This window comes from Varroa destructor, unplaced genomic scaffold, assembly GCF_002443255.2.
Source record: "Varroa destructor unplaced genomic scaffold, Vdes_3.0 BEIS01000007.1, whole genome shotgun sequence".
Lineage (NCBI taxonomy): Eukaryota > Metazoa > Arthropoda > Arachnida > Mesostigmata > Varroidae > Varroa > Varroa destructor.
This window is the reverse complement of record NW_019211460.1, coordinates 13,768,943-13,782,156: the sequence shown is the minus strand read 5'-3', so window position 1 is coordinate 13,782,156 and position 13,214 is coordinate 13,768,943. Positions and strand designations below refer to the sequence as shown.

The 13,214-nt window shown below is 42.9% G+C and overlaps 2 protein-coding genes across 9 annotated transcripts in view; one reads left to right on the top strand and one right to left on the bottom strand.

The window, feature by feature from the left end:
• LOC147754348 (uncharacterized) overlaps positions 1-13,214 on the bottom strand; it is a 180,956-nt gene that overhangs the window by 135,285 nt on the left and 32,457 nt on the right. The gene's annotated exons all lie outside the window — the stretch shown is intronic.
• ush (Zinc finger protein ush) overlaps positions 1-13,214 on the top strand; it is a 186,830-nt gene that overhangs the window by 163,169 nt on the left and 10,447 nt on the right. For all 7 annotated transcript variants that reach the window (XM_086974148.1, XM_022813465.2, XM_022813464.2 and 4 more), the window contains 4 exons: positions 171-484; positions 702-927; positions 1,260-1,485; positions 2,389-2,582. In XM_086974148.1, the coding sequence (XP_086830274.1) occupies positions 171-484; positions 702-927; positions 1,260-1,485; positions 2,389-2,582 (960 nt within the window). The remainder of the gene's footprint in view (positions 1-170; positions 485-701; positions 928-1,259; positions 1,486-2,388; positions 2,583-13,214) is intronic.

The window sequence follows — 13,214 nt, the reverse complement described above, 5'->3', positions numbered from 1 at the left end:
TATAGAGCAGGTATGATGTCATGTTGCTGCCTTAATCGGACTTCATTCATGTCTCTTACTCTTCGTTTAGCCAATATATTGCACGTAACACAACCTGGCTAGTTGATCAACCGGTTGTCTCATTTACTTCGTCAGCGACTGCAATAAGTGATGTTACTATTTTATTGCAGATGTGCAAATGGACGAGGAACTTGCGCGCTTGGCCGAAGTTCTTCGGCTGCCACAAGACGTTCTGAGATTGACCGACGGAAGCAGAACTCGGCAGTCACATGAGCAGGCAGATCCAACGGGGCTTTCGGGGGCTGGCGTGTGCCTCATGTGTCGCATAGGCCTAGAGCGAGGAACTCTGTTTGGTCCCTTCAGAGCGTCACTTCGATCCGTCGGTTCAAGCGAGAACAACAACAAGAGAAAAAAAAGCATAAGCCGGAATGATGCTGCTAGTCCAGAGCAATCGATTTCGGCAGAGCTCTCCTGTGATATTGAGGTAAGGTATAACGACTTAAAATTTAGACACTTCGTTGTACAATACTGCAAAATAATACCAAACAATGGAACGTACATTTATATACAAGTATATAGGAGCATTATTTTTTTCCGTTTTAGGCTTATCCCAGTGAACCACTGAAGTGAGCGTATTCTTTTTATTTTGCTCTAACAATCGTTACTTTTTGGGTCTTACATTGTCTGTGCGTAAACATTAGGTTATGGTTTCCGGCGCATTGAGTGTTCTTAGTCTCGAAGATGAAGCGGGTGCCTGGTTAAAATGTATCCGTCTACGTTCTGAAACTGATGAGCAGAATAGTACTACTTTACGCGAATCAAAGAAGCGTCAACAGGACGACTCAACAGCCCCTGAAAACGTAACGGGCTGCGGAACTAGTACCAACGCCAGCTATCCTGGCGCCAACTGCCTAATCCTGTATCAAGGTATTACAAACCTGAATAAAAGAGGACTGGCTCAGTCTAATCGACAGAAAATCCGTCCTACCCTTTGCTTACCACAAAAGCGACCTTACGTGAATGATGATTCATAAATAACCGATTGATCGGCTGAGTACCAAAGAACGTCCGAACCAGCATATGGCACATACAACATTCCAACTGAACTCATTCATTGCACAAGAAGAGCATCGAAACACATATTTTACATTAGTAGATATTTTCGCATGAGAATGTCAGATTTTTGTAAGGATTGTCTATCATCGATGTAATCTTCCCGGTTCATTACAAATGCCCATTGATGAATGTTTATCTTTCAGAGGGCGAAGTATGCCTAACATTAACCGCTGATGTGGCGCCAAATGAACCTCTTGTTGCCGAGTTTCGGGTAGCATTCAGCGATGCGCCCATTAAGCTTGAGACGCAACCGGCCGACGTTGACGTTGCGTATACGCAAGATCTCGTAGACGAGTCTCACCCGTCTAACGGAGAAGACACTGACTTGAAGATGCAGGATGCTGTTAATATCAAAAGTTCACCAGCCAGGTAGGTCAAAGTTCTTCGCCAGTTTAAGCAGTACACCTGTCTTCATTTGTCGTAAGCGTCAGCGGGTCTATGCAGAAAGTCTTAGACATTTTACATGACAGTTAAAAAACTAAATTGCACGGGCAACTTTTCGATAAAGGAACGTCACATACATTGTTGCCACAATTAGAGTGAACAGCGCCTTCATGATTTGACCCTTGAGAACAGAATATCTTTGTAAGATGGATATGTTCATATTATACAAAGCAAATAATAAAAAACATTGAGCTTACCCCAAAGAGATCTAGTTTTTGTGGTACTGAATTCTTTACCATTACGATATCAGACACCAGTCGACTATCCCTGTCTGTATCTACGGCAAAATATGATTTCGGGAAGGCGTTGTCAAAGGAGACGAAATCTATACTAGTGGAAATCAATTCCGTTTATCAGTCTGCAGATTCGCATCCAAGCTTGCGTGTGCCTTCTGCTTCTGATGTGTGGCAAAGTGACAGCATGCAGACACAAAACGGCGTTGGCTACCTGTATATGTGTAGTGGCCTATCAGAAATCAGATAGTTTCTTTTGATTAAAAAGTATAAACACAGTGACGTGATTTGTCATTTATAAGAAAATAAAACACGAGTACGCAGATTATAGTTGTTGAGTTCGTATTAGTATATAGTAAGTTACGAAAAATAATAGAACTTAATTGAAACGTTTACAACCATGGCCAGCTGTATTTTGCCCTACCAATGTAAGCAATTGACAACGGGCGCTCGTATTCACATCAACGAAACTTTTTTTTTTACTTGCCTTTTTGTCGTTCTATATAAAGCCACATCTTCAATTAGCTACATACGTTTATTTGTTTCATTTGAAATGCTTCTGTGCTTTTTCTATGCTCTGCTTTCCCCGTTACAGTTCGCCACGAGCTCCTCGGTCACCAGAGTGCGTTCTTCGGGTAACTGGCGATACGGCAGCTTTAGCCGCAGTCTCGATGGCCACCGCAGCCCCAGCGACTGGGCCTGTCTCTTCGGCAGGACCTGTTACGGTTAGCACGGCCTCAAAGATCGAACCGCTGCCACCACCCTCCGTAGGCGTTGCAGAAAAACCAGGTACGTACTTACGATTGGTCTTGCAACCCTCATGCCATCAGCATTTTACCACCGCGTCACTATTTAGATGAGAAAGAAGCTCAAGCTTGGATACTGCGGCGATTAACAATACTGGTGCATGACGAAACAATCTGTTATTATTATCTGTGGCCAGCAATTTAGCGGACGAAGCACAAAACAAAAATGCGGATCAGACATTTTGAAGATAGTGCGTATATTAGTTTATTTGCTCGGACATAGTGAGGACGTGCAACAATTACGCGCCTAGATCTCCAAACATTGAACTATTCGGCTGTTTGTCGTATGTGTTGCCCAGCTCGAAATGGCATCAAATCGTGTCCATACGTACGCTAGTTACCATCAGAACCACGTTTTCCATAACTACTGCATTTTACGGGACGGCAGCGGTACACAATTGCGAACAAAACGATTGATTACTATGTGCCAGTGTAGCACGCGGCAGGTGTTCGCTCTAGAATAAAAGCACAGCCCAGCTGCCGCCGAGGTACAAGCGCGAGCTTAAAGACTGTGGCAGTCCGCAGAGAAAACTATATTTGCAGATGTATACGACGAGTCGTAGTTCATCCTTGCGAGAACAGTTTATCCTTAAGGCGAGATGCATACGATAATTTTCATAAGTGATATCTGTTGGCTTAATAAATACACTCTGTCTGGATTGTCTCAGTTATATGAGAGAACAGATTTCGCCGGAGCAAAGTCGTATGTTGGTTCGCTTCAGGACAGCGATAGCTATTGGGCTTCACTCGGATACACTGAGCATGAAATTGCACCTATCACTAAACCTCTCAGAGCTAATTACGGGTACTCAGCTTTACTTCAAAGTGAGTACGTCGCTTATCAAGGAGCGATTATGTTTGGCAGGCATCAAAACGTGCTTCTATATTGAAATGAAGAACGACCAATTCTTTGGTTGACAGTGGATTACGTAAAAACATTACGCCGTCCTACTTAATGGCAGCTCTACTCCTTTCTGCTTAATACGCTGACGACGTGTTTTTTGCCATCCAGCTAATTAGATGTTGACCCTTCGCAGGAGCACTGAGGAGAAATTATTGACTCGTCTTAGCAGCTCGTGTTTGCTCACATAAATTACATAGTGGCCAGCTATGCTCGGAGAATAATGAAGTGCCTCGTTTTGTAAATCGATCGATCGACCAGCGTTTCCCTCGGCCAAAGCACACCGTCGACTTCAGAGTACTCTATTCAGAAATCTATTATTAGTTGAGCTTCGGGCCATTGCGATGGGTACGTAGGACGACACATGAGCCATCAAATGTCCGTAAAGCTCAAAGGCGTCCACGACAGAATTCCTAGTGTCGACTTATTAGCTGCCAGTGTCGCTATATTCTAATACGTAGCCGGTTTAAATAGGAAATGAGTGCTCCGCTGAATTGGCTAATCCTTTATGGATCGATTGCCAACAACACAGTAATGATCAGTACATCAATAATCTTATCTTCAATATACAGGCGTTTGCAACAAAGATGCTAGTCTTGCGATACCATTCTCGTGATTTTATCGAACTATTATAAATCTTTCCAATCTACTAGCTCGCCGCTTAATATTATTGCTATGATAACATGCCTTCCAAATAACGTGCACTGCCAATACAACATGTTTGACTCGTAATCTTATCCAATCATACAGCCAATAGAAAAAGAAGTGTCCTTACATACAAATATCGGGGTAAATACACGGCTTATTGCAGCACTGTAGGTACTTGACGCTTGTCAACGCAGCCGCATCGGCCTTGCCCTTTTGTCAAAGGGGTAGGGGTTTGCCCCTCTCGACGAAGTGCTACTAACGCGTCCGACCGTCTCTTCAACCAGCGTTATCGAATTGCAAGTCTTTTTTTTTGCTCACACCACAATTACCTTCGTTTGGCGCAATGTGTCAACTAGGGAAAAGAGAAAGTGCGAGCGTGCTCACGAAAAAAAACAAGCGATGGCAAAAATTGGCAAATAGAACTGCTTTCACGGCGCGCGTCTGAGCGGCCGTCGATCTTCGCGATGTGACAGGGCCAGTAGCGAGCCGGACGCAAGAAACAGATGCTATTTATGCCGTGTTTTTATCGACTTTGTCTCGGCGATCCTGTTTCTTCGAGGCAAGTTTATGGTCTATTCTTTCGTTTCGATTCGCTCACACTATCTCGTTATCACGAAACCTTTATAGAATAGAAATAGAGACACAGGCTAATGAAATGTTAGCAAAAAAACTAGCAGGTCAAATACAAATGTTTGTTCGTTTTATACGCGCGCTCCAATAAATCTAATCTTCGTCAATCTAATCTATTAACTAAAAACGACAACGATCAGTAATGCCAGCTAACATTGAGCGTGACTATGGAGCATAGCGTATCTGTATGAAACGCTCAAATACAGCGTCGTGCCCAGGACGAAGGTAAATAAATAATCGGCTTAAAGCTTTGATGAAAACACTGCTTTTTGACGATTCGGAATCAAAATGCATTGCCGAGTACTAGTTGGCCTAACTTTCCACTTGGAGGTCTTTGCGCAATGCGCACCGTGCAGGTCTCGACACCGGAGCTCGGAACCGTTAAACAGGAGAATAGCTAAGATCTCTAAGATAAATAACATGCATAAAACTTAACGAACCAACACCCACACTAAGGGCAAACAACTGTCTAGCCCTAAAATAGCCTACTCTTCAAAACCGAGAGATTCCGTTAGGCTTATTTCATTATCGCAACAACTTTACAGAACGGAAACGTTATCAGTTAATTTAAGTACAGGGTAATAACCCAACGAGATAGATTAAACTCGCATTACGCCAGTCAATATGTACACTGCTTGCTTGCATCTCATACCGCCTGACTTAGATTATGGAGCTTGTCCGTGATTTGTTTGTGAGCTGCGCGGGCAATTTTAAAATCACCTCACTTCCGAACCAAGTGATTTGATAGCAAACTATTAAAACGATAGGCTTTGACACTGAGGGATGGATACATTGGCCGCGAGGATCATCATGGCTGCCTAATATGGAGGATTAACGTTTTGTCAAAAGTTAAATAAACGAAGTAGTGCTACAGGCGGTGATAGGCCTAAAAGGCCAACTGCAGTGAATAATCCGAAGACACCAGGTCCATTAGAATTTGAAAAACGTAAAAGGAATCGCTTTATAGTACATGATACACAAACCATTATTGAATTGTTTATTGCTTGTTTTGCGCAACAAATAGCCAATAAGACTTCTGAGACTGTATGCTACCCACCAGTCGATTCCTTTATCTTTCCGTTTCGTACTAAGATGAATACGTCAGCTCAACTTGAGGTAGAATCAAGCCATAATTTAGTATGCCCTCGAAAATTGATCTCTCTTATAATGTTGATCTAGCTATCTTTTAGCTTCGAAATATAGCGACCGCGTTTATCGTACGGTATATGCGAGTTATTCGACGCCCGTTCTGCCCTTGTATTCAGTCTATAGTATATAGATCCCTCAAAAACAACGTGGAACATTATATAGACAAACGAGAAGGTGATTCGTCGACACCTACGCTACGCCTGTACGATTATAACAAATATTAGAACAACTCAGATAGACGATTGACTACGACAATCCGTCTATCTGAGTAATAGGATGTATAGAGCCAATAATAAAGTTATCGTCCTAAAGGACACTTGGCTTTAATACACCCGCATTCCCCTCTCATGTTTACTCTCGACTCTCCTTGAATCCTCTGTTAATGGTGATGTCAAGAATTAATTGCGCTATTGGCCGAGCTTCGTCGGTAAAGGGTTGCTGACGACAGGTGAACAATCAGGGAATTACGGGATATCATTGAAGGCGTCCCGCAGCTCTCTGCGGACGCTTGGCCGTGGATATATGAAATGAGGCAACGCGGCTTCGCTAACGCGTAGATACGCATTATATAACGCTCAGTACTGTCTTAGCTCATTAACAGATTGTCTCAGTGGCAACTGAATACAAATACACCTGGCAAAATGAAATAGGCGGCCTACGCCATATTTCGTACATCCACTTCGAGCCGCTTCACTGGCTATTCGAAATTATGCCAACTACCCCCTGCCCACAGTTTTCGTGCGCGCCATCTACTGATCGGGAGTAAATAATTATCGTTTAGTTATAAATATAGCACAGTCATCACATAAATTAGCTATTCCTATTAAATTGTCCAGATTTATTTCATTTACAGTGAAAGTACCGTTAACAACAATAACCTTTCGCTCTGGTTTTCTACTTTACCTCAGCAGAGAAGCGTGAAAAACTAACGTTTCCATTAATAGTTTAGCTTCTCAGGTTGTATGTGTGGAACAACGATATATGCGCGCTTTCTTTAGGCGTATGAGAGCTTGTTAACAACGTTTTGACGATTCGCTCGGTATGAAGCCCACGTAATACTGGATTATTGTATCAAATCGTGGTGGGACGACGGCGACTTTTGCCGGGAGGTCTGGAGGCGCACAACTCGCAAAAACAAGGTCAACTGAGTAGTGTTTCTACTTCTGGTCTAGCAATGGAGGCAGCAAGAACAATTGCTATAGCCAAGATGGCGGCACGTGCTCCCGAAGAATATCGGTGCCAAATTTCGAGCGACAATAATTTATTTGAGTGACGATATTGGCCAGAAGACTTGACAATTGTCCTACACAGAATGATTAATGCTGACGAAGCACTTGTAGAGAAGAAACCTCTTTACTACATAATATCTAAAGGTGTCAACGTGGAAAAGTAGCGAAAGTTATTAAAGAAAGTGGTTTATCTAGAGATAATAACCTATGGCAGATAAGTGATCTGTGTCCGTCGCCACGTAACGCTGTTGCCATAAACGCTAGTGGGCCATACAAAGAACTAACTAAGTAATTGTTCAATTATCGTTGCATTATGGTGTTGACCGGTGAACTCTGCTGAGCTTGCGCAAAAGCTTAGCAGACCATGCAAAAAATAGACAGGTCTCCATATATTTGATCTGTCTGGTTCTTGCTATACGCCCCAGTATGACGCAGTACCATTGTAGTTGTTGGAAGCCGATCTAAGTTTCGCTACTACTCATTTTTGTCAGTAAATCATAAGGCCGATGATATTGTAGTTGGAGCCCTGTACAGGTTTCGGCTATGTGACTCGCTCGTTGTTTGATCAAGATTCCGACAGAAAACTACATATATGCAAATAATTATTTTGTGCGGGATCACAAGTAGTGAGTGTTCTACATACTAGCTAAGATGAAATGAACAAACGGGTTCTACATAGACAGAACGTTGAAAATGCTACACGAGTCTTTACGTTGACACGAATAAAGCATGCCTTATCCGTACAGATGTGTCCTATACTGTACAAACCAATTACCTTATACGCTTATCTTGCATTGTTGCCGTATCACATGCGTAATTACTACACAGTTGTTTTTTCTTGCAGCCTTTATAACGTGTATGGCTTATGTCGATATCCGTGCAGGCTGCGTGTTTTGCCTTCGCCATTCCATTTTTCCCCGGAACCAGCCAGAAGGCATGCATTGTACTCTGTGTTGAACCCATACATTATATTGCGACTGTTCCTCTGATGGATTTAATAAATGGTGTGATCTTGTGGTCTCTATGGTATCACAAACTGTTAACAACGCGAAACAATACCAACAGTGGCGGCTGGATAACGATCAGCTTGTCTCTCCGTCAATCAATCTCGCTGCGTTGCCGTTTCGACGCATTACTTGGGCGCGTATGTAAACTAGTGTAATATATTAAACATCGCCCTGAAGCTTGATTCCCATGGTCTCGAATCGCGGCGGGTGACGAGTCCATAGGTCAAGCTGAATGCCTCTGGGTCGACGTGTTTCTTTTTTGGCGCCGCTGCTATTAAGACCACCGCCGTCGCCAGCCAGGCCCACTTTAACTTGCCTCATATGTGCTTTTGCGGTCGAACCACGTAGAGCTGTCTCTACCGCTGCTACGGCCCATAGCAACTCCATCTCACTGTGTCACCTAGCTATCGTTGCGATCAGCGTTAAGTTTTCTCGTTTGACTTCCTCGAGATCTATCTTCCATATTTATTACGCTTTGATAGTCGCTCCCTCTATTTGCTACTGCTCCTGCTGCCGTTATCAAGAATATAGCCAGCGTCATTGCGTTCTACCGTTATCATTCCGCTGGTTCTTACTAGTATTCAAGTTGTTAGCCATGCTCGGCGGTTTAGTGGTCCAACGGGGCTGGTGACGATGGCTATGCGAGTATCAGGCTAGTAGCACCATTATATCTGAAAGCAGCCTGCAACATAGAAGGCGACAGCCGTAATGATTCCATTCGTTTACTCGTTCACAGTGTACAGGTAGGTATCTGTGGGCGGTAATGAACAGACGGCATATTCGAATAGAGGGGGCTATCGCGAAATGAAGGAAAAGAGGTAAGACTAAAAATTCGTCTCATCATTTGATACGGCAAGCAACGACAACTTGGCCCATTAAGCCGTCTAGTTGCGTCCTGCTTTCTCATTGTCAGCAGCACTACCGTCAGACATCCCGTACCCATGCTGACTTGCCCATTTCAACGATGCGTCTCTTTGTCGACTGTGGTCATACATCTCCATCGTTATGTCAACCCAACACTGATGCAGCCAGCTAGGCTATCGGGTTTACAAACAACAAAGAGTATCACAGCTTTTGGTCGCGGTCATATTCATAGGTAAACACAGTTCATAGACCCACACGTTTTTATATACGGTGTATTATGGTACTGTATAATATGGCAACAGCAGTAGATAAAGCGGGTAATGTTAATAGGCCATGTTTTTGTTATTAATGAGCAAATTATAGTAATCCACTGAGACGTCGTCCCCTATGACAATGTAGTGGACAACTCTATTATAACGCATAGTTTTATTAGCAGATTTATTTAGAGGCACGGGATAAAAGAGAAGATAATCACGAATGAAGAAAAAGGTAATTGGTCTACATAAATCATGATTGAGCGTTAAACTTCTTATTTCTACCCAATCAGCGTCACAGATACGCTTGCTTATCACAAAGCGAACAGTTAGCACGGGTAGATTATCAAATATAACGTACTATCTAAACGACCTTATTTATGATCGACGAATTTTTACCCTATAGTTAGGTTCGTAATAGTAAAAACTGTTATATAAAAACAATATGTTCACCCACTACGAACTCGTTGTGGGATTTTGAATTTATCCTAGTTTAATTGGTAAGGGCTTTAGCTGTTGCCATGACATTTAGCCTTTCTTGTGGCAAATGCCCAAAAGTATGCATAAGTGTAAAAAAATACAAAGTTTATCTCTCACACACAACTGCTACAGGATACCTATCTAAAATATCCCCTATCAAGCGACCATATCGTTGTAATGGTAAAAAGCGTTTCCTCTACTGCACAGCCCATACATACGGACCAATCAAGATCTAACTCGGGGGCCGTCAGATTAGCCGCAAGTCAAGGCTCTTGTTTGGAGCTAATCAGACCCGATCTATCAAGATGAGCTGCGCTTTTCAAGTAAGGTTGGACCGGTGACCTTTTTGGCTGTGAACTAAGTTCTTCGGAACTTTAAAACATCATGGTTGCATTCCGAGCGCGAAACTTGTGTATTACACTCTTAATATAGTTGAGATACATGACTTATACATCGTTATTTGGTCATACCATTCACTGGGTATTTATCAAGTTAATTAATAGAACTCTTCAATACATACCCAGCTTCAATTATGGAAAACACAGGGGGTGAAGATTAATCGAGAACATGCTTCTATAATGGAAAAAAATACGCTAAAAGGTCGACTATCTATAATACAGATGGTACGTACGCAAAGCAAAATCTATCAACTTCTTGAATTGAACTTCAGCCGCGGAACTCGTCTACGCTGCAAAGATGTGCTTCGATGAGCAATTACTAATGTGATAACAATAGCATTTAGTTAAATTTATTCAAACAGAATCCACCACATGCCTCGCTAGCACAACTCACGCGCCCTGGCCGAAGACCAAACGATATTATTCAAAGACGCATAAAAAAAAGGTATCGAACCGGTAAAGGTACACCGATGCTTTCGGCTTCTTACCTAACATCCGTTCTTACCTTAAGTGTTGATTATTAAAAGTAATAACTATTACACTATTATATTCAATTAGACTACTCGAACCAAAGAAATGTATACGTGTGAAATCACGATATGACTCACGAAAAAACCAGATATCTTAAGCGCCATCTGGTGTCTAGGCAAATCGTAGTTTTTTAGAATTTCGCTCAACTGTTGCTATAGAGAAAATAGATGAAAGCCCTTGATACGCCAGGAGCACATCGGTACCGTAGCGAGACGTTATCCATTATCTAATCACGGGCGATGTTTTCCTACCTCGCCCAAGTCTCCATCAAGCGGTAGCTTTCGAAAGATGAGATGCGAGGATTGCCTAAACAGTTGCCACAGAGTCTGAGGGAACTGCCTGCAGCGAACATGTCCAACGGAAACAATAAGAGCGCGCTGGCTTAGAAGGCAACGATAGCATTTGTCTGGTGGTTAGTCATCTGGTTTTGCATTCGATCCGGTCTAGGATCGCGGTCTGCGCGCAACGAAGGCCACCGAGTGAACAGCCGTCCATCAGTGTACAACCCAGAATTCTTTGGCCACTAACTAGAAAAGAGGCGCGACTATCCCTAAGTATCGTTGTTTTTGTTGGCCGGCTTCTCATAGGTATAGACCATATTCATTCTGTTTCGGATGGCAAAGAAGTAGTGCAAGTGGTTAAGTGACGATCATTGACAATTAGCTAACTTCGTAAATACTGACCATCTGAAATAGGGACAGAATCAGGGATTCGTGGAAGAGCTGTTCCTACACTTAATCAGTTCGGGTGGCCTTTTCAATATTGAAGGTGCTTTCTCATCAAGTACGTTCGCAATGCGGCTTCGCGAGAGACGCTTCCGGTGGGGTTTCGTTGATCCATAACCCAGAGAGTTACGGCTCGTTCCTGCTCCGACGTCGCTGCTAGCCGACGAAGACTGACGAGTCGCCCGGGGTGATGAGCCATTCCCCTCGGGCCGACGGATTGCTGATCTAAGACAACGGTCTAAAAGCTCAAAAGTTTTATACCTGCTGTTTTATCTCGCTAACAAAAGCTACGCGGAGCTTCACTATACAAGCGATAAATTTCGAAGAACAAAACAACTCAGATCATACTCGTGCCTTGTGAACATCCGTGTCAACCTAGGAAATGTTTCGGGGAATACTGTAGGATACTGATTTACTGACCTCTTGTTTTGTGTGCATGTTGCGAATAATCACGAACTCTACGTAGAGTGCTTGTGTGTGCTCTCCAGAAGACGTTTTTCGGATAGGTCAAGCAGACCCAGTTTCGGATTACGTAGTTATTGTAAGGGGTAGCAAGACGGCCATTCCGAATAGGAACATCCCGAAAGTAGACGAAACGGCTTCCCACGAAAACACGAACTTTCGGTGGTTTATATCGGCGAGTAGAATCCGAGCTAAAGACGTGGCTGCCCCTTGTAATAGCCCACGGGCTCGCGGCAAAATGTGTCCATTGCTTAACTTCATCGACTGGACGTACCTTACGAAGATGCAGCGGCATTATCACTTTATGCGCGACTATATTTGAATAATAGCGCACCGCTAGCAAGCAGCCAAAACAAAAAGTATGTCATTTCTTCGATGTAGGTTAACTACCACAGCCGTCATCGATTACCATATCTTTACACAAGTTTTTCTGAGAAACTGTGAGCCCGCCGCTTCGCTACGGGGCGCTGTATCCACGGATCCTACACGCCGAACCTGCATCAAGTCAGATGGGTGGGAGTAAAAAACAATGCAGAGTATCCTGACGATCTGCAGCTGTCATTCTAATTAAGTAACGCGACCTAGGTAGGTTAAAGGTTCTGTCACTGCGATACGCATAACCGACCGATTCAAGACTTTAAGCTGTTGTGGAATAAGGACGCTAAGTCGTTTCGGTGTGAGACCTGTCTGCAAGACAAGCTTTAAGCCACTCGATTTTTCAGGTATGACAATGTGAGATGATGAAAAGTGCCTTAGCGAAACTGTTAGGTTGAATGGTATGACGTGGTCTACGGGCCGCTAATTGACGTTAAAGAGCTGAGCAAGTTAACAAACAGCTGGATTCTTAAGACAGGGGCTAAAGTTTAGTATTATATGAAGCCAGCGGCACTGTCGATCTACTTTGTAGAACTAAATAGGCCGCGCTTGCTTAGATGTTGAACAACTGGCAAATCTTAACGAAGTTGGAGTGTGTACTGAAGGCAAGAAATATACACTCAAGAAATCCGCTTATCTGTCCAATATAAAATATTCAAAAAGCCCTTTTGAGCATTGAGATCATTAAAATGTATTTTCTTTCATATGACAAATGGCAGCGCTCAAATAGGGCTTGGCCAGAAATGAAGACTTCTACGCTACTTCACAAGAAAGCAAATAACTATGATGTCTGAATTGTCAGATAGATTAAGGTGAATTTTGTCAAAAAATTACACTACAAAAATGCATAACACCAAATAATTCAACAAAAACGAGTATGAGCAAACTACGCCCTTGACATGTCAATGCCGGAGCTGGATTACAACGTGGATTTTTTTGACATTTTTAATTTCTCACCTTTA